The following is a 21,370-nucleotide window of genomic DNA, read 5'->3' on the forward strand; positions in this document are numbered from 1 at the left end:
ATGAAATTGAAGAAGTCGAAAACAGATATGTCACGTTTAACATGTATAAAAAAAGTTAAAGAAGCGGCTGGTATCTTAAATGCACTACTATATGACGAACATAGTAAAGTAATATTTGAAGTAGAGGGCAAACTTAAAGAATGGGAAAATTACATTACGAACGAGGTAATACAAGCCATACAATCATCAAATAATGGCAAAGCGCATGTCCTGATGAAATTCCAAGTGAAATATACAAGCTTATAAATGATAGCAATGTTTTAGAGGCTATAACTTCGTTTTTCAATACCATTTATACCCGGGAACACCTACCTAATGATTGGAATTAATTTTTCATAGCTCTACCTAAGAAGACAACAGCAAAAACCTGTGCGGATTATGGAATCATCAGTTTGTTAAACCATTAATTGAAAATTTTTCTAAAGGTAATACATGGCCGTATCTATAATAAATGCGACCTAAGTACCTAAGTGGCACACACTTTGGTTTCCGTAACAAGTTTGGAACGAGAGAGGCATTGTTTGGAATGAATGTACTTGCTCTTAATATATCTGTAGACATATACTGTTATTTTATTGACTTACAAAAGGCATTTGATCGTGTTGATCGAAGTTCTAAGAAACATTGGCTTGAATGGCAGAGACGTTCGCATGATTAGAAATTTGTATTGGAATGAAACATCAGTTTTAGTATACGATTTGGAATCACAGGCTCTTAATATTAAAAGATGAGTACGGCAGGGATGCCTCTTGTCGTTCCTGCTTTTCAACCTTTACTCCGAAAGAATTTTCAGAAGAGCACTTTCTAATAAACTAGAAGGAATAATTGTGAACGGTAAAGTTATCAATAATTTGCGATATGCGGACGACACAGTATTCCTAGCTCCTACACAAGAAAATCTGCAAACATTACTTGATAGTTTCGTTGAGAGTTGTAAGGAAGCAGGTCTGAAGTTGCTTCACAATATTATGCAAGGGAAAATAGCAGGCAAACGCAGTCCAGGACGAAGACAGATTTCATGTTTGAAGAACTTGGTATGGTATTGATACAAGCATGCTATTTAGGGTAGCAGTGAATAAGTGATAAAATTAAGATAGCTATGATGGTAACCAACGTTCTGAAAAGACATAGCACATGAAGAAGATCATAACCCTGCACGTACTTACAAAAGTGTATTGGCAAGGGGAAATTAAAATACCTACACTGATAAGTGCTAGACCTCTAATTTCTTTCTATTTTGAAAACTCAAGAGCTCCCCATCTAGTCAGAGCTTTTGTTCAATTAGGAAGTTATTGGGGACTCGGTAAATCAAACGTAATGATATTAGAGATTATGATTAAAAATAAAACTTCTTTGAAAGCGTAAATTGTCGTTTTTACTATCAAACCAACCTTCTAATAATAGTAGTACTTTTAGTTTAGTAGGTAATATATGCAAGTTAATCTTACCTCCTACATCCCTAAGTTGGTGAATGCCAGGTACTGCTCCAATCTTATCAACTTCGTCGAGGAACACAATGCCGACTTGTGCCCTTTCCACGCTGTATCCGGCATCTTGCAGCAACTTCCCAATGACGCTTTCGATGTCTTCGCCTACGTATCCGGCTTGTGTTAAGGTAGTACAATCACATATGGCAAAAGGCACATCTAGGCACTGAGCTATGGTTTGAGCAAGAAGTGTTTTACCTAGAGAAACACATATTAGTCAGCTCTAAGAACGGCGACAACATTGTCGATTGTCGACTTAAGATCGATAGGAGATAAAGATGCACTGTAGATAAGTCAGGGTTACCGGATGTTATATAATTTAAAACAAAAAATCCGAAGAAGACATTCAAAGACAATATAAAATACGGTATAAGTAATAATTTGGACTTACCTGATCCTGTTGGTCCCAACAAGAGTATATTGCTTTTCTCTAACTTCAGTTCATGTGTCGTCCTTTCCAGAATATCCGAGCCCTGTCCCGCTTTTGCTCCTGCCGGTGGAGTTGATTCAAAGGTACCTCCCAAGTTCAGACCTAGTGAAGCATTACCTAAACCTGTTATGTGGGGTTGATCTGCAATATTTTACTTTTTGACAAACAAAGGATCAAGCAAAAGGGACTGATTTAATATTTACGGTAAATTTTTGGGGTAAGCAGTCAAATAATTATTAAATAAAACCTCCGAACTTGCTCTCTAGAGTATACAAAAATCATCATTTATTATATAAGTATTTACGGAAAACTTTACTCCCATTCTCTTGCACACTTTCCCTCTCTTTTTCTCCCGGACTAATTTTTTTATGTGTCTCTCACACTATCTCATCCACTTTTTACGTTTTAAAAATTCAACCATCTAAATAAAATATTAAAATATTATTTCTGTTAATAAGATTCTTCCACTCTCCCATAATATGCAAAAGTCAGTAAGGTTTTTGTAGAAAACAGATTGTTGCTCCAAGTTCTCCCCTATTAGTGATATATGGGTAGTAGCCTTTGAATCAGGCAAGGGTTGTCTTCCGGTACGTCATCTTGACAGTCTTTCTGGTATTTGGTTCGAAGTGGAACGGTTTTGGAACGACAATTGGTTTTATATAGATCACCTCGTTGAGGATATCGAAATGCACTTATGTTATAGAACTTGAGCATAAATTTGAGTGTTACTGCAGGCATATTTTGAGTAGTTACCAAGTTCATGCCGTATTTTACGGGACATATTTCCAAGACACTATTCCACATGTAGATTAGAATGATTCCTGAAGCCACCTTGAAGGAATACAACACCAGATATGTGTAATACATCTTCTTATGCACTACAATAAGTATATCGTTGATCTTCAAGGATATTTTGCGTATTAGTGGTCTCTGAGAGTTATATTTTTTCAGTGCCTTAAATCACATAATCGATAGGGTGCTGCCTTATTTCCTGATTACCTTTATCAGCAATTATTTTGTCTTCTTGAAGTTCCGCTCAGGCCGTAGTCGTTACTCCTTATTGATTGCATTAACCTTATCTACTACCTGTTGTAATTTATATATGTTACTGGCAAGGATCACCGTGTCATCGGTACATCTTATGTTGTTTTTTAACTCACCGTTTATTTTCATGCACTTATTGCCTTTTTATACGAAAGAGAAGTGGGTATAAGATACACTTGTTTCCGACACCTCTCTTGATCACCAGACTTTTAGTAAGTTCACTGACTCTTTTTACTCCTGCTGTTTAAACCCAGTAGAGGTTTGCCAATCCAAATATCCTGGTTGTCAAAGTACAAATACAAATGATTATTAATATATCTATACCGCTGCATAAGCACCTGGACAGAGTAAACTGTTTCTCTATTTCCAAGTGCTTTCTGAAAGCCAAACTGCGATCTATCAGTATTTGACTCACATTTATCATTGATCATATATCAGTTGGTTATCATACATCCTTAAAAAATACTCTACTCTAATCTTTTTATGGTACATTTATAAAATTCTCAACCCAGTATAAAACGAAGATTTGTCTTCTCTTAAAACTAACTTCAAAGGAGAAAGAAAGATGTCTAAAAACTAACTTTAATAATGATATTATTACTTCACTTCAGTTTTTCGTTATTAATTAGTTCCCAATGATCACTTTCCCCAATAATTTAACCTTTTTTATGGCAATTCAGTTACTAAAGCCTTGATATATTATATACAGGTTAGAAGTCGAAGAAATGAACATAAAAAGATACACTTCGCAAGGATGCATACTATAGCCATTCCACCCGTTGTTTTAATAGGTTTGATAACTTTTGCAATACTCTGAACATTAGAAGGGAGAAAGTTTAGTGTGACGTAAGACATAATATATTAGATCGATTTAATTTACCAAATATTTCTTATATTTTCTTATAATATAGTATATTCTTAAGTTTCAATTCCAAGGATGAGCTCTTTTATGAAGGTGGCTCTAAATTTTGATGTCGAATGATTGATGCATTTCAAAATAGACATAAATTACAATATCCGGGATATTAACCCTCATCCGGACACTTATTTTTTCTGACGTAGTAGGACAGAGTGTGTCCGTCGGACACAGGGTAACAATATTATGGTATTTCATGTTACAATTATTAAAATATTTGACAATTCATTTGAATTTTTATTTTTATCTAATACAGTAATAATTAGTGAGTGCTCGGTCTATAAAACATAAAAAACAACGCAAATCTTAATCTATAATTCTAAAGTATCTACAATGATATGACATTTTATTACTTTCTTAGGCAACTAATACACTCATGTTTTACACTGCTGTAGTCATTGCAAACGTTCTTGCTGCAACTATTACAAGTTTTTTTTTTCTGTTCTTGATTTTTTGTAATGGACATAAGTAATATCTTCTTTTCTGTCTTGACTGAGGTGTGGCACTTGTGGCAGTTGCTTCTCCTGCAAAGTTCGCCATAAGGAATCTAGTTGATTTTGACAGTCCTACGTTAGATTTGCGGATAATATAGGGCTTTATAAGTTATTCTGCTGTTTCAATTATGAATAGACATTTTTTTTCGTGTCTTTTTATGTTCCAGTTTGGATGCGGGTTGATCCAAATAACATAAGATGCTAAACAGCTAACATATTCATAAAATATGCGAAAATTCAACGCTTTGTTTTACGTTTGCACATATATTGATCCACTATCTGGTCGAGTAAGTCAACTCCATCTTTTGTTTTATTATAGTCGAGAATTATAATCTCTGGGTTATGGTTCATCTCTCTAATCTTATTTGAGTAATGCATTGTTGACAACACTATGACAGTTTTCATAGGCTTAAGCACGTATGATACCAATGTTGCCTATTTTCTAAAACCAAATGTACAAGACAATGGCTCCTTGTTCTTACATGGTTGAAAAGCAGAAGGAATAAACTTTTTATGTTTTCTAACTGTGCTAGCAATTGTTAAACTATTAGATAACATATTATAAGCAATATCTAAGTCCGTAAAATAGTTCTCACATGTTACGTTTCTGTTGGTTTTACGTCCCAAACCAGTAGCCACATGATTAGCTTCTTTGCCGAGAGATGGAATCGCATTTAGAGGATAAAAAGTTTCTGAGTCACATGCCCACCATATTTTCATTCCATACTTGTCGGGTTTTGAAGGAATATATTGTTTAAATAGACATCTTCCACAATAAGGAATCAACTGCTCGTCGATTGTTATATTTCGTCCTCGCAAATAATGATTTTTCAAATTTCCTAGTACTTGATCCCATATATCCCGTATAGCAGGTAGTTTATCTTTTTTACGTCTTTTGGATCTTGTCGTTTTGCCTTCAAAACGAATAAAATGCAAAAGCTCTTTGAACCGATTTATACCCATAGTGGCTCGAAAAATCTGTGGTCCACAAATTGAATTCCACAAAGCTTCATAACTTGCACAGTTTGATTTCAGATGCCCGGCGGTAAACAGGAGACCAAAGAAAGCATACATTTCAATTCTATCGTAGGACTTACATGGTTTATTTTGCAATACAGGATGAGCCTCTAGATTGGTGTAAGGGACAATGTCATCCACAAAATTTTCAGTCAAATATAAGTGTGGCGAAATGTGTCTAGTGCGTCTTCAATGCGTGTTCCATGTGGAAGTTAAACTTTGTGTAGTGGTTCTTTTACTAAATTATGAACTCGTGTTCGTCCAGTCGAAAAAGGTTGTAATCACTGCTCAGTTTTATCTTTAGCAACACACATTTCTGGTTGACTGTTTCTGATGTGTTGTTCAAGAGCTGAAATTTTATCATGAAGTATACTAGTCTCAATCTACGTTTTATTTTATACTTACTTATGAATTACTATTAGTCAAACTAGTCCTAGCTTGTTTAGTACTTCACTTGACCGACCGTCAATAAATATTGATAACCAGTGGCGTAACCGCATCGAATAGCAAATTGTGTCCGACGGACACGCACTGTCCGATTACGTCAGTAAAAATAATTTTATTTTTTTTTATATTTTATTTTGATTAGCTTAAGATATTTAGTTGTTGTTTCCAATAAGTTTACTTTAAAGCCAACAAAGTCCTAATTTTTGAGGTAATAATATACTGCGATTTTTTAAATATACAGTAACGTATCTATAAGTGTGTCCGATGGACACACCTTTTCCGGATAAGGGTTAAAATAACCAGAATAGTAGTTTTGACGACAAATACTCCCTGCTTCACAGATAATCGAGGATATAACTTATTTTTTGGACCGAACGACAAAATTCAACTGGAAAAAAAACTGGCTCCGCTCAACCGATGTATTGTGTGGCATCCCGTCCCCATCTCGCCTAACGAGAAAATATATCGGTGTTGCCGATATAAAATATCTTTTTCACTATTCCATTAAATATCAGGTTAAACTTTATATGTTCAGTTCTTCGCGTTCCCAGGGTGTAAACTAAAATCACTAACAAATACAAATATACTATTTTTAATATATTTGGACAAACCTCTATGCGTAACGCTGTGGGGTCCTTGCTCCATTACAGCCATGTCTTGCCTGATATTTGATTGTGTAGGACTATTATTGTATATTCTTTTATAGTGGTTGTACACTGCTACGGATAATATCTGAAATATTAAAAAATTCTATAATGGTTTATTCGTAATACAGTTAAACACAAACACAAAAATAAATATTTTGAAAATATATTAGGCGTCAGTGAAAAAACAGAATGGGAATCTATAAGTTGTTTACATATTATACAAGATTGTTTTGAAAACTTCATGAACCAGTATAATGCTCTGAAGAGTTTTAAACATATATTAGCATTCGTAAAGTGAAGTGTATCTCGTAATAATCCAGTCTAGAAATGAAGGAATGATCGATTTCACGGGAAAATTTATATCTGTTCGTAAATCAGCAATGGATTATTGTATATTAAAACTACAAAGAAACGTGAAAAAAAAATAAAATCTTTTTGGAAAAAATGTTTTTAACGACCAATAAAAGCCAAGTTATTTTTTTAATCATATCTCTTATGTTTATAAATATTAAGAGTTGAATTTTTTTAAGATTATCAACGAATACCTAGATTTAATATTAAACAGGCCATTCACGTTCCGATTTTTAGTTCGACTAGTGGACCAACTGCCGCAGTTGGATCTGGAATCGGACCATAAGTGAGCTGGTTGGATTAGTTGGACAACTAGTGGTACGAGTCGGAACATCTGGAGGGACGACTTGATGGTCCGACTTCCGACGAAGTTTGAGCGTGAATGGTGGAGTTGGAAGTCGGATCACAGGTCGGATGGAAAATTTCCTGTCAGTTAACCTTCGGCACCTGTTACGTATGAGATTTCTATGAATTACTTTACGCAGAGATCCCTAGTTCGCAAATATTTAATAGAAAATAAATTTACAATTGCACGAATATTACCCCTATTAAAATACACGATTCTTCATCATCATCTATGTTTTGTTCGGCAAATCATTGTCCTTTCGTAGATCTATTTCGGACACTCACACACAGGTACAATTTAGAACACTTCGGATTGGCTACAGAAGAATTATCAACAAACAACGAAAATTAAATCATAATAGTTGTACTGAAATTAGAAATAACTGTTTCTTTATATTGTTCTGAAGTTATTTTCTTGTGGCATCTTATGCAAATTTACTACTTTAATTGGAATTAGTTTAGAAATTAAATTTATTTGACGTTTCGACTTCAACTTCGTAATATTTTGATAACGATTTCCGAAGTGGAAGTCCAAACGTCAAATACATTTAATTTCTAACTCATATTGTGGCTTATTCCCAATTAAAATAGTAAATTTACAACAAGATCACTTTGTAACTGATATTTCCTCCCTGTATACAATTTGCTTACAACATCAGCTCCGAACAAAATCTCAATTGGTGCTGTCTGTCCGACATCGCTGAGCAAAGATCCCTAGTTCGCAAATAAATAATAGAAAATAAGTTTCAATTGCACGAAAAATTATTATAGCCCTGCAAGTTTCTGGTATCACCTTTCCCAATAGTTATGAAAATATTTTACAGCTGAACTTCAGATCCTCAAATGACCTTCCAGTGGCCAGAAAGGGTAAAGTTGCTACAAGGCGTTGTTCAGTATTGACACATTCACGCATGACGGTATGTTTTTTGGAAATGAGTAGACCAATTTTTTCCAGCAACAGCGAAAAAGTGAAGTTTTTTTCTTCTTTTTTTTCAAATGATAAGGATAACAAGCACAATGCTACCATTTTCCTCCTCCTAAATATATTTTGCGTAGTGTTTACTCGATACATTTTTTTTAAGCGATGTACACCGTCGTGAAAAAAAATAGAACTGAAGTTGGACCGATAGTTGGATAGCAAGTCGGAGGAGACGAATATCCAACTAGTAGTCCTACTAAGTGGGACCACAAGTCGGAATGTGAATGCCCAGCTTTACTATAGCTATTTTCTTATGGCATCTTAAAGTAAGTTCTATTTTAATGGGAATAAGCCAGAATTAAAGTTTAAAATAAGTTTATTGACGTTTCAATTTCCACTTCGGAATCCTTCTCAAAATACAAACATTAATGAACAAAAAATTATTCATTAATGTTTGTGTTTTAAGAACGATTTCCGAAGTGGAAATTGAAACGTCAATAAACTTATTTTAAACTTTAATTGTCGCTTATATACGCTGGGAGAAGAAGCTTAGAATTCGCCAGATTTTGAGATTGAAATTGGGGCGCCTGATTAATTTGCAGTATCTCCCGTTCTAACCGTACAACCTTAATTCTTCTTTTAAACTGGGGTAACTGGGTAAACGAAATATTAAAAACTGGAAAATTTTCATTTCCTTTCATGAAGTAGAAGTAGATGTGCTCTTAGAAATTATTAATAGTGATGAGGAGACCGAAACTAACTTCTTCTTCTTCTTAAAGTGCCCTCTCCTCAATGGAGGTTGGCTACTACAATTTTAAACTCTTCTCTATCTTCACCTGTTCTTATTAGCTGTTCAAAATTTAGCCCTGTCCATTGTCGGATGTTTCTGAGCCACGATAGTCTTTTCCTTCCTAGGCCGAAACTAACAGTAAGGCTCAATTACCGACGTCGATGAAATATAATCACTTGCAAATATTCTACAAAAGGATGTATGTAATAAACAATTTTTTTTAATAAATAGGTATTAAGTTTATAAATGTATCTTGAAAGATAAATAAAAAAAATTCATTAAAACGACTGTAAAGTATTCGTATAATGATAAATACTATGGATAAACAATTGAATGCTTCATAATTTTGCGAAAATTTATATAAATACATTGCTTACGACGAATTTAAATACATTGCTTACGTACGACGAATTTAATGTAGAGATACGAATTTATTAAAATAATTGAGTATTTATATTGCCCAAAAATTAAAAAAAATAGAAATTGTAAATTTTTCGGTAATTTATGATTTTTTAGAGGAATGAAAATTATCCAGTTGGTAATACTTCATCAATTTACCCTGGTTAAAAAAAAAAGAATGAAGGTTCTACGATTTTTAGAACCCGAGATATTGCAAAATTTTCGGGCGCTCCAATTTGAAGCCCCAATCTAAAAATCTGATTGACTCCAAGCTTCTTCCCACAGCACCACTCCCTTGACAGAGTCAGCGCGAGAACCTTCATTTTAAAAACCTAATACTTACTTCAAATACATAAATTGCATACTCCTTAATAAAATATAGGTAGGTGTTCATTAATCTGCGAAAATTTCAACCCTTAATATTTACATATGATGAAGGTTCGTAGAAGGTTTTTTTTGTTAAATGTGTGTTTTTTTGGCCCACCTTATTAGGAAGATGTACTATAAAAAATTACAAAATTATAGTATATTTAAGTAAATATAAGTATATTTGTTTATTAGCAAAAAACATCAGTTTTGGAAAAGCAGTTGGTTTTTGTATTCTTTGTAGATTTATATTGGTTATAAACATTTAACAATAACTCCTTTACTAAAAAAACCTATTTATTTGACATACACTCATAACACTCATATAGTCACAAAATGGCCTTATTATTAAGGTATTATACAGAGTGTGCGAAAAGAAGAGAGACACTTGAATATTTCGCGAAATTTACCTCCGGCCGAAAACATAAAAAAACGTGTTCAATATTTTCCAAAAATTTATTAAATGACACCAAACAAGACCTTCCAGCCCCACCCTCTGTAGGTGGGAGGAAGGAACAACCTTAAAATCTTAAATGCGAAACCCCAGATTTTTTATTGCAGATTTGGATCCCTTTTTTGGAACTTTTTATATTTTTTTAAATTTTTTATTGTTTTTTTAAGTTTATAGACTTTTGTTTATTTTATTTAATTTTTTTTTTAATTTTATTTAATTTTATTCAATTCTATTTAATTTTTTATATAATTTTATTTAATTTTCATTAATTTTATATAATTTTATAATTTTTATATTTTTGTTTTAAAATTTTTTATAATTGTATTTAATTTTATTTATTTTTAGTTAATTGCGTTTAAATTTATTTAATTTTTTATTTATTTTATTTAATTGTATTTAATTTTATTGAATTTTACTGAATTTTATTTAATTTTGTTAAATTTTTTTTTATTTCATACAAATATTTTAAAATAAAAATTAGTCAAATCGATCCAGTCGTTCTCGAGTTGTTATTATATGAACTGTATTATATAAATTATAATAAGTATATGTATGTATATTATGTATATTACGGTATACCGCAAGGTTACTACACCCGTCTCGATTTTTCGAGTCACGTTAAACAGAATTTCGGGAAGAGAGACAAGAAGTATTCAATTCAAATAAAAATCTCTCGAATAAAAAAATTTATTTATTGCATCAAAATTTCCAATAAAAAATGGAGGTTGCAATTTAAGATTTAGTTAGATTAAAGTTACCGCCCGCCCCACCTCAGGGGTCGGTGTGGGATGTTTTGCACACCCTACATGTTACTTATGGTCATTATTACAAAACTTATTAAGATTTATTAAATAGTGCAAAACAATGGGTTTCTACAACTATTTCGGCAAATTATTAATAAATTTGATCTCGTGAAAATTCAAATTAACCGTTTCTTCATAACACAATAGTTTTTTAATACAAAGATTGCTCGTAATATAATCAAAAATACTACATATTATAAAAAAAACACATTTTTGGACTTTGTTATTAAAAATAGGGCCGATCTGACAGTACCTCAATGCGTATTTTTCATTAAATACGTTCCCCCTATGACTTAAAACAATCAGATACCTGTAATATTTTTTATACCTACTTATATATTTTTCTAAATTGGGTTAGTAAGAAAAGATAATGCCTTAAACTTATTAGGGGCTAACCATGTCCACTAAATTTTAGCCATAATTCAGTAATAATACATTAAAAAAAAAACAACAACACAGAGCGAAGAAAACCACTAAATAAGCAGTAAGAAACAGATTTTTATGTCTACTCTGTAGATCAGTGCATTGGTAATCCGACTTCGAGTGATCTTTTCAATGGAAGTGATATAGTGGTTTTCATTCGAGCCACATTGCATTCCGAAATTATTCAAACGTCCTAACATTAAACCTAAATTGGAATTAGAATTCGCAGATAAGTGGTAATATGCTAAATAGTGTCTCATCTCTTGGTGAAGATTGTTCATTTTTATCAATAAACTATAAAGGATCTTTAGGGCCCCTAAATTTAAAAAGGAAAAGAAGACTAAACGTAACTTCAAGACGACACTGGCGAATTTCTTACGTTACGAACTTTTAATCCAAACAACATAAAGAACACATCTTTTCTACAAAAACTATATACCTTTTTAGCATGTTCTTGCCCTACAACGTGCTTGTTTAAGTAATCGTATATCTTCTTTGGATGAGGCGGAGGTTTCTTGTACTGACCACTTTTGGCGTCGACCCCTTCCTTCTTTTTGCTATCTACTTCGCTTAAAACGACGAAGAAATGATGGCATTTCTCGCATTTAACGAACCTGCAATAAGAATTTCCAATTATAACATTCAAAAATATAGTACTGACACGAAGGGGAAACCCCGAAATTAAAAACAAAATATTGTGCTTATATACTATATATAATTTGAAATGTAAGTTGGGGTTTCATTTTTTATACGACAGTACCCAAAGTTAATTACTAAAATATTTTTATAACTAATTTTAAAGTTTTGAAAAAAGTAAAGTAGAAATTATTGCTTACATGGTGTTGCTATTGTTGAAAAAGATTTTGACATTTGCCTACTGGCTATAATGCCTAATAATATATTTGTAAATTTTGGTGTCCAAATCTGGTACACCATGTTGCCAGTAATAGGAAAAAATTTTGAGGTTAACAAATACTCAATGTTTTGTACGTATACTACCAAAATAAGTCTTGGTTTATTTTCGAAGTAATATAGAGTAAGGCTAAATTTAAAATATTACGCAAAAATAGTCATTTCACTAATTATTTTAAAATAAAGAATAGCTTATGTTTAAATTTATTCTTTATCTCTCTTTAACATGTCTATTCGTCTATTCATTGCATGTCGAGTCTTCTTCTTTTGTATTTTCCTATGGCCTTTTACCTTACAGTATACATCCAAGTATATTCACTTTCCTTTCATTTTGTGACATGCGCAGTAGATTATGTCTAGTGTTTCAATAATTTTATTTATCGTTTTACTGATAACCTTCTTCTTCTTAAAGTGCCCTCTCCTCAATGGAGGTTGGCTACTACAATTTTAAAATCTTCTCTATCTTCAGCTGTTCTTATTAGCTGTTCAAAATTTAGCCCTGTCCATTGTCGGATGTTTCTGAGCCACGATAGTCTTTTCCTTCCTAGGCCTCTCTTTCCCTCGATTTTTCGTTTCACTATAAGTTGGGCATATTGGTACTTATTATTTCTCAGTATGTGGCCTAGGTATGATGTTTTTCTAACTTTTACTGTGTTAAAAAGTTCTCTTTCCTTGCCTATTCTATGCAGCACTTCTTCGTTTGAGGTATACGATGTCCATGAAATTTTGAGCATTCTCCGGTAGATCCACATTTCAAAGGCCTCCAATTTATTTACGGTTGATGTTTTTAGGGTCCACGTTTCAACTGCATATAGAAGAGTCGACCAGACGTAGCATTTTGATAAACGTAGTCGAATTTCGAGTTTTATTCGAGAATCACAAAGCAGTTTTTTTATTTTTTCGAAAGATTTTCTGGCCTGTTCTATTCTCGATCTTATTTCTAGATCAGGATTTAGGCTGCTATCGATCCAACATCCCAGGTACTTAAATCTATTGACCTGTTCTAAAATGTGCCCATTTATTGTGCAAGGTTGAGGTACGTTTTGGTTTTTTCGGATTGACATCACTTTGGTTTTTTTAATGTTTATTTTCATACCAAATTGCTCACAGGTCGAGTTGGTCTTGTCGATGAGTCATTGTAGACCTACGTCGGAATCCGCAATTAACACTGTATCATCGGCGTATCTGATACTGTTGATATTTACGCCATTCACCTTGACTCCATCCTTGGAATCCTCCAATGCTTCTTTAAATAGAAACTCGGAGTAAAGATTAAACAGCAGAGGCGACAGAACACATCCTTGTCTAACTCCCCTCCTAATTTCTACTTCTGCGAATGTGGAACCTTCGATCCTAACTCTGGCGTTTTGGTTCCAGTACAAGTTTTTTAAGAATTTGATGTCTTTTCCATCTAAACCGACTTCTTGCAAACGTTCTAATAGTAGGTCGTGTCTTACTCTATCAAATGCTTTTTCGAAGTCTATAAAGCATATAAATATATCTTTCTGTTGGTCGTAGCATCTTTGGGCGAGAACTAGTAAACTGAACAGGGCTTCTCTCGTTCCCATGCCTGCTCTGAATCCAAACTGATCGTCTCCGATGATTGTTTCGCACTTTCTATAGATACGATTATGTACGATTTTTAGTAGGACTTTTACTGCATGACTCATAAGGCTTATCAGACGGAACTCATTGCAGTGTTGTGGCTTTGGCTTTTTTGGTAGTGGGATGAATATTGACTCCAGCCAATCTTGGGGTATTTTACCTGTATCATAAATGCGATTGAATAAAAGGACAAATATTTCGATATTTTCTTCGCTGATTAATTTTAACGTTTCTGGGTATATTCCGTCTGGACCTGGGCTTTTATTTGTTTTAAGATGATTGATTGCATTTATGATTTCAGAATTGTTGGCCCTTCGTTGTTATTTTCCAATCTTGGTTCTTCTCGTATGTCGTGAAAAAGAATTTTAATATAGTTTTGTCTTCCGTTGATTCTAGCAGTTTGCCATCCGTGTTCAGCATGGTGTGAAAAGTCGTTCTCTTGGTAGTCGATGTAAACTCTTTTACCTTTTTATGTAAATTAAAAAAATTGTGCCTTTGTTGTAGTTCTTCTATTTCCACGCATTTTGTTTCCAGCCATTTCTCTTTTGCTTCGGTTATTTTTTTTTTTTCGAATTAATCTATTTAGTCTTTTGTATTCTCCGTCCTTGTCATTTTTTCCTTTGGATTCTCTTCGTTTGTTCATTAATTGTTCACTAACTGATAACCACAAGTACTTAAGCCACGATAAACAGTTTTTATACTCTGTGGTGTATGTCATATGACTATGTCAGTGACTATGCTCAGAGTTAGCGCCATAATAATAAGGAAGTGTTACATAATTATTTATGTTTAATTATGTAACAGTACAGAGCAGACAAAAGTAACCAGACTAAAGAAATAACCAGAAGAATAAAAATGGGGTGGGCTGCATTCGGAAAACTCTCATATACTATCCAAAACCAAAAAATACCTTTAAAATTAAGAACGAAGGTATTTAATGCATGCGTCCTACCTGTTCTGACATATGGTGCCCAGGCGCGGACGTGTACCAAGAGCAACTTAGATAGAATAAAGAAAACTCATAGAGCTATGGAAAGACAAGTGATGGGAATATCGTTGAGAGATAAAAAGAGGAACGAGTGGATAAGATGCAAAACCGAAACAACAGACGCTGTCGAACATGCATTGAAATTAAAATGGAAATGGGCTGGGCATAACGAAAGATATCAGGATGGAAGATGGAATAAAGAAATTGGCCGCTGGAGACCATATACTGCAAAAAGGTCAAGAGGTCGACCGCAAATGAGATGGAAAGATGACATTGAGCAAAGCGCAGGTCCAATGTGGAAAAGACAAACAGAAGACAGAGACAAATGGGAGAGGCCTATATTCAACACATGAATAGTTTTTATGCTATAGAGAGATAGATAGATAGATGTAACAGTACTAGTAGTTATGCCGACACAAACACAGCCTTGGAGAAGGATATTAGACAAGGAGACACCATCTCTTCTACACTATTCGCCACTTTGTTGCAGAGTGCTATGAAAAACAATAATTGGGAAAATATTGGAGTAAACAAAAATGGGGAGTTTCTGAATAACTTGAGGTTTGCAGACGACATTGTCCTTATTACAGACCGGGTATATCAAGCCTGCCAATGCCGACCTTCAGAGTTATTATGCCTAAAGTCTAAAACACAATACATGACCAACCTTGTACTGGCTAAAATCATCTCAACGTGTGGCACGCAAAGTAAACCTAGAATTATCTGGGTCACGTGATTAAATAAGGAAGAGGCAACCAAACAACTGAAGTCAGCATTTATAACCATCCCTAAAAAACAAGCAGCAAAAGAGTGCTCTGATTATCGAACACTAAGCCTCATGAGTCATACTTTAAAAGTACTGCTGAAAGTAATACATAAGAGAATATACGAAAGGCTAGAGGAGGATATTAGCGAGACGCAGTTCGGGTTCCGAAATGGAATGGGTACTCGAGAAGGACTATTTGCCATCAACATATTGATTTACCGATGTCGGGATGTAAACGTTGATCTACACTTGTGCTTTGTTGACTACGAAAAAGCTTTCGATAAAGTAAGACTTGAAAAACTAATATCAATACTTATGAACAACCGCATTGACAGTAAAATCATAAATATAGTGCAAAAATTATATTGGAACCAAACTGCCATAGTGCAAATTGATGGGCAACACTCAGAAGAAATGAAGATCTGTACAGGAGTTGGACAGAGATGTGTTTTATCGCCACTTTTGTTTAACTTATATCCTGAAGAAATTTTCCAAAATACGCTCAATAATATCAAAGCAGGAGTTACTGTTAACGGAAAATTAATTAACAACTTACGATATGCAGACACTATGATCATAGCAACGAGTATAGAAGATCTACAACATCTTATCGAAAGCTTAAGTATGAATAGTACTGAGATGGGAATTACTACAAACGCTAAAAAAACGAAGTACATGCTAATTACAAAAAGACCAGAAAATATACATCACCTATTGACAATCAATGGTACCTTGATAGAACAAGTAGAAAAATATGAGTACTTGGGAACTTTGATCAATGAAACCAATGATCATACTGCAGAAATAAACAGACGAATAGAGATTGTCAGATCAGCATTTATACGAATGAAGCCACTCCTAACGTACAAAAATCTAAATTTGGAGATCAGACTACGTACCATTCGCTGTTATATATTTTCAATATTATTATATGGAGTTGAGACTTGACAAAATACAATTTAAAAGGAATCGAGGCTTTCGAACTCTGGTTATACCGTAGAGTATTAAAAATATCATGGACTGATAGAATTACAAATAAAGAAGTACTGGACAGGGTTGGTAGAGAAACAGAACTAATCACCACTATACAAACCATAAAACTGAAATACCTACGTGATGAGGGGACCAAAATATGAAATTTTGAGACTCATAATACAGGGAAAGATTCAAGGAAGAAGTTCTGTTGGCCGAAGGCAGAACTCATCGTTTAAAGAATCTACGTGATTGGTATCAATGCAGATCTATTGATTTGTTTAGAGCAGCAAGTTCAAAAATAAAAATAGCCATTATGATTGCCACCCTCAGTAGGGAGACGGCACTCTAAGAAGAAGAACCAAACAACAGAGTTAATCCCGAGAGAATAGGACTAACATGGGGGAAGTCTAAATCAGATATTCCCATGTACTTGAAAAGGAAGTCTTTAAGCTCTTGGATTTAAGAGTTGATCTAAGCTATATTAAAAGTAACTTAAGTAAATTCATTGTCCAAGTTAGTGCTTCATAAACATCAATGACATCACTGAAATTCTCAATTCTGAAGAAGTCGGTTTCTTATCTTATTTCATTTGGCAGGATTTCCATTATGCTTCAGAACTTTTAAAAATACTTAAAATGTACCATATTCAGTCAAATGAGGTTTGACTTTGAATGACCTTGTTTATAAATATTATTACATTACTGACAAATAACTATTCTATATATTTTACAAGAGTAACAAAAAGGGCTTAAACATTTTTACACTATCTTATTTTCTTTAACTTTGTGTTTTTAAGAAAGTCGAAAATTGTCAACAAGTTGACAGGTTATGAAAAAGGACTTAAACCAAAAAGAAAAAGTAAGTCGAAAATTGTCAACAGCCACTTGACAGGTTATATTTTGAATTTCTTGTGCGGGACTAACTAACCATCCAAAAGAAGAAATGCCAAGGTCTGCTTTAATTACGTTTGTTTTTCGACAAGGCGGTTGTTGTTATATCCTTAACCAGTTGAAATAACATTAAACGGTTTTTTTTAGACCTGTACGACAATATTACCGATTTACCTGATAATATTTTACGGATGAATCGAGATAATTACACTTTGTACATATAGTATCAGTAGAATCTATTAACTATCATGAAATAGAATTGTGTATGTTTTATAAATATGTATATCTATATTAATAACAGCGGCGGCTCGTGGCCTAAAAAAGTGGTGAAGATGAGGAAACCTTGCCGGAGCCAAAAGGAGTTTTGGTACCTAAGTCGCGTCCAAATCTCATTAAAAATTCGTTAAAAAAATAGAGTTTAGGGCCCTAATAACTTGAAAACAGTTTTTTAGGGCACTTATACTAGATACGATATGTTCTACTTGCTTGGGGTATTTTAGTTCTGAACCTTGACATTTCATTGGGGGTTTTTTGGCGATTAAAACACCTCGCCTGCTAAACGGAGTCTCTAATATATTACACACTAAGTCATTAATGGGATTCATGTCTGTCTAAAATTATTTTTGTCCAAACGAAATCCACGAGAACACTTTATATCCGAAATCCGAAACAAACCACAGAGAAATGTATTAATAAAGTGCACTAAACAAATAAACTTAATACTGTGACTAAACTAAACTTATAAATACTATACTATACACTATACTATATAAAAAATATCTATATAATAGACTAAATTTCAAAATATTGTCGCTGCAAATACTAAATAGGTATCCACGCAACTAGTGGCCAGTGCGTGAAGACGAATAAGATATTTTTCAACGGCACTGCACTTGCTATTTTTCTCAACTATCACTATGGACAAGCTGACGTCACGTTGCCATGGCAACCGTGAACGCTAATGCAGATGAATTTCGCATTTCTAAAATAATCTTCACCGTCCTATTCCTGAATCATACGCACTACACAGCAAGTGACACAGGTCAGGACTTGACCGTCAAGTACCTACCGCACCGATAATAAAGTTAGCTGCCTTTTTTAATTTTTAGATTAATTAAAAGAGAATAAATAATTGATTTCAGAATTTAGATATATTAATGTTGCTTTTATTTTTTATTTATTTGTCTCAATTTAATTATATTTTTTTGGTGAACCTCACTTCACCAACTTTACCTACTTCACCTGGCGAGCCGCCGCTGATTAATAAACATGAATAAAAATGACATACCTCGTAGAACTGACAAAAGTCTCTACATGAGTGCATGGATCTCCGCATTTAGGACACGACAAAGTGTTTTTATTTTTGCCGCTACCGCCGCTGCCATCTTTGGACGGAGGAGATGGTGGGTTGTAGCCAGATGGTGGGTCTCCGGAACCAGCGGTTTTTAAAACTATAATACTAGTGGATATTCCTTTACTGTGTGGCACACCAGGGGTGTAGATCGTAGACAGTACTCCTACAAACATACAACAATTTATAATGAAACCGAAAATGTAATTTGTACTATTACAAAAAGTTAATAATCATCAAAATTAAGTAAATATATACTAATTTACAGTAAACAGTAAAATTAATCTTAACTATTTTGTAAATTTATACACAATTATGGCGAACTGTCAGTTTTAGAAAATTGGCTTGTCGTGGCTTACTTAAAATTTGTAAAAATTTAGACACCTAATTAAGAATTTCCTTCGGAAAATGAAAATATCTCAAAAAATAATAAATTTACACATTTAAATTATATAATTAAATATTAAATAAAAATTTAAGTATGGTAATGAGACTTTTCGATAGTGACATAAAATACAGGGTGTTCTATTTAAAATTACTGAGAAAATAGTGTACTTGCGTTTTGACTCACCCTGTATTCGATATAAATAAATTAGCAATATCGATCATTTTTAAAAATTTTGACAATCAATAAAAAATATGGCAGCAATAGACCATTATTATTATGCTTCTTTTTAATTATACATGGACGAACATGTTACGATTTTCATAGAAAATTGGTTATAACCTTGTAAATACTCTACTCTATATAAAATATCAAAATTTTATATTGTTGTGATTGGGAAGTGAACAAGATTTCGTATATAAAATAGAATACAGGGCAGGGCGTTTCGTTTAAAAAAATATAAGTTTGGTCTGCCACTATCTTATCGAACACCCTGTAACAAAAACTTAAAAACATGAATTTGAAATATTCCTTGTTACAATTCAAGATACGCAGACAAGGTCATGGTCTACCACTCACCTTGGGCTTAATGTTGGCAAGACTTATGTTATGTAAATATCATATTATTTTTTATTACTTCTTTATTTTATTTTAATAAAAAACCCGCTGGCAAGGTTTTGGTTTCCGTATTTTAGGATGCGGAAATGATTTAAGAACTATCAATAGTATATATTATATGCTAGTGCTCCTGTTGACGTTATACTCATAATATTAATGTCATCGGCATAAGCGGCCAGTTGAACCGTTCGGTTGGTTAGTAGGTTTCCTCGTCCAGTTTGCATTTGCATAACCGCATACTCCAGTGCCAGGTTAAACAAAGTTGGGGCCAGTCCATCTCCCTGCTTTAGTCCCTGCGAAATTTTGAAAAAGTCTGTCCCGTGATTTTGTATTCATACACATGCCTGAGTTTCATCCATTGTGGCTTTAATGAGTATAATTAACTTGTGTGGTATTGCCAATTCATCCAATATATTGTAGAGTTTGTTTCTTTTGACTGAGTCGTGTGCCTGTTTGAAGTCTACAAACACATTGTGAACATCAATGATTTACTCAAGATCTTCTTCTTCTTCTTCTCGTGCCACTCCTAGCGGAGATTGGAAATCATCATGGCCACTGCGACTTTGTTAGCAGCGCGCCTAAAAAGTTCAATCGAACTACACCCGAACCATTCACGTAGATTACGAAGCCACGATATTTTTCTTCTTCCCACACTTCTTTTGCCCTTAATTTTGCCCTGCATGATATTTCTTAAAAGTTCGTACTTTTCACCTCTCACAATGTGCCCCAAGTATTCCATCTTTCTAGTTTTTATCTCATTTAGAATTTCGCATCTTTTGTCTAAAGTTTGGAGTACTTGCGTGTTAGTGACGCGGTCCATCCATGATATTCTGAGAATGCGCCTATAGCACCACATCTCGAAAGCTTCGATGTTTTTTGTGGTCAACTGTTTTAGTGTCCAAGCCTCTACTCCATACAACAGGGTAGAAAAGACATAACACCGCAGCATTCGTATTCGTAACTTTATATTGATATCACGATTGCAAAAGAGTTTGCGCATTCTATTAAAGACTGATCTAGCGATTTCTATTCTACATCTAATCTCTTTTGTTTGATCAGTATCGTCTGTGATCCAAGCACCTAGATATTTATAACAGGACACACGCTCAATCGTTGTATTGTCTATTACAAGATTAGCTCTGATGTTCTTTGATTTCGTGATTACCATAAATTTAGTTTTTTTCAAATTAATTTTCAAGACGTAACTGTTACAGTATATATTGAGACTTTGAACGAGATGTTGTAGTTCTACTAGCGTTCCCGTTAGGAGAACCGTATCGTCAGCATACCTTATATTGTTGATCGTCTCACCATTTATTATCAGACCAAGATCTTCTTCCTCGAGTGCTTGTTCACAAATAGCTTCACTATACAGATTAAATAAAAGTGGCGACAAGATGCATCCCTGCCGGACTCCTCGACGGATTTGAATTTCTTCTGTTAGCCTACCCTCAACCTTCACATTTGCTGTTTGATTCCAATATAGGTTGCATATAATTCGAATATCTCGGCTGTCTATATTTTTCTTTATTAGAATTTGTCTTAGTG

General features: G+C 33.7%; 1 protein-coding gene across 5 annotated transcripts in view; it reads right to left on the bottom strand.

Moving 5' to 3' along the window:
- The window catches only part of ClpX (Caseinolytic protease chaperone subunit), a 52,701-nt gene that overhangs the window by 5,735 nt on the left and 25,596 nt on the right, over positions 1–21,370 (bottom strand). For 2 of the 5 annotated variants that reach the window (XM_072540419.1, XM_072540455.1), the window contains exons 2-6: positions 18,757–18,985; positions 11,772–11,946; positions 6,447–6,567; positions 1,879–2,058; positions 1,449–1,685 (exon numbers count right to left, since the gene is read on the bottom strand). In XM_072540419.1, coding sequence (XP_072396520.1) covers positions 1,449–1,685; positions 1,879–2,058; positions 6,447–6,567; positions 11,772–11,946; positions 18,757–18,985 — 942 coding nt within the window. The remainder of the gene's footprint in view (positions 1–1,448; positions 1,686–1,878; positions 2,059–6,446; positions 6,568–11,771; positions 11,947–18,756; positions 18,986–21,370) is intronic. The other 3 variants (XM_072540437.1, XM_072540428.1, XM_072540446.1) reach the window with 3 other exon arrangements.

This window comes from Diabrotica undecimpunctata, chromosome 1 (genome assembly GCF_040954645.1).
Source record: "Diabrotica undecimpunctata isolate CICGRU chromosome 1, icDiaUnde3, whole genome shotgun sequence".
Lineage (NCBI taxonomy): Eukaryota > Metazoa > Arthropoda > Insecta > Coleoptera > Chrysomelidae > Diabrotica > Diabrotica undecimpunctata.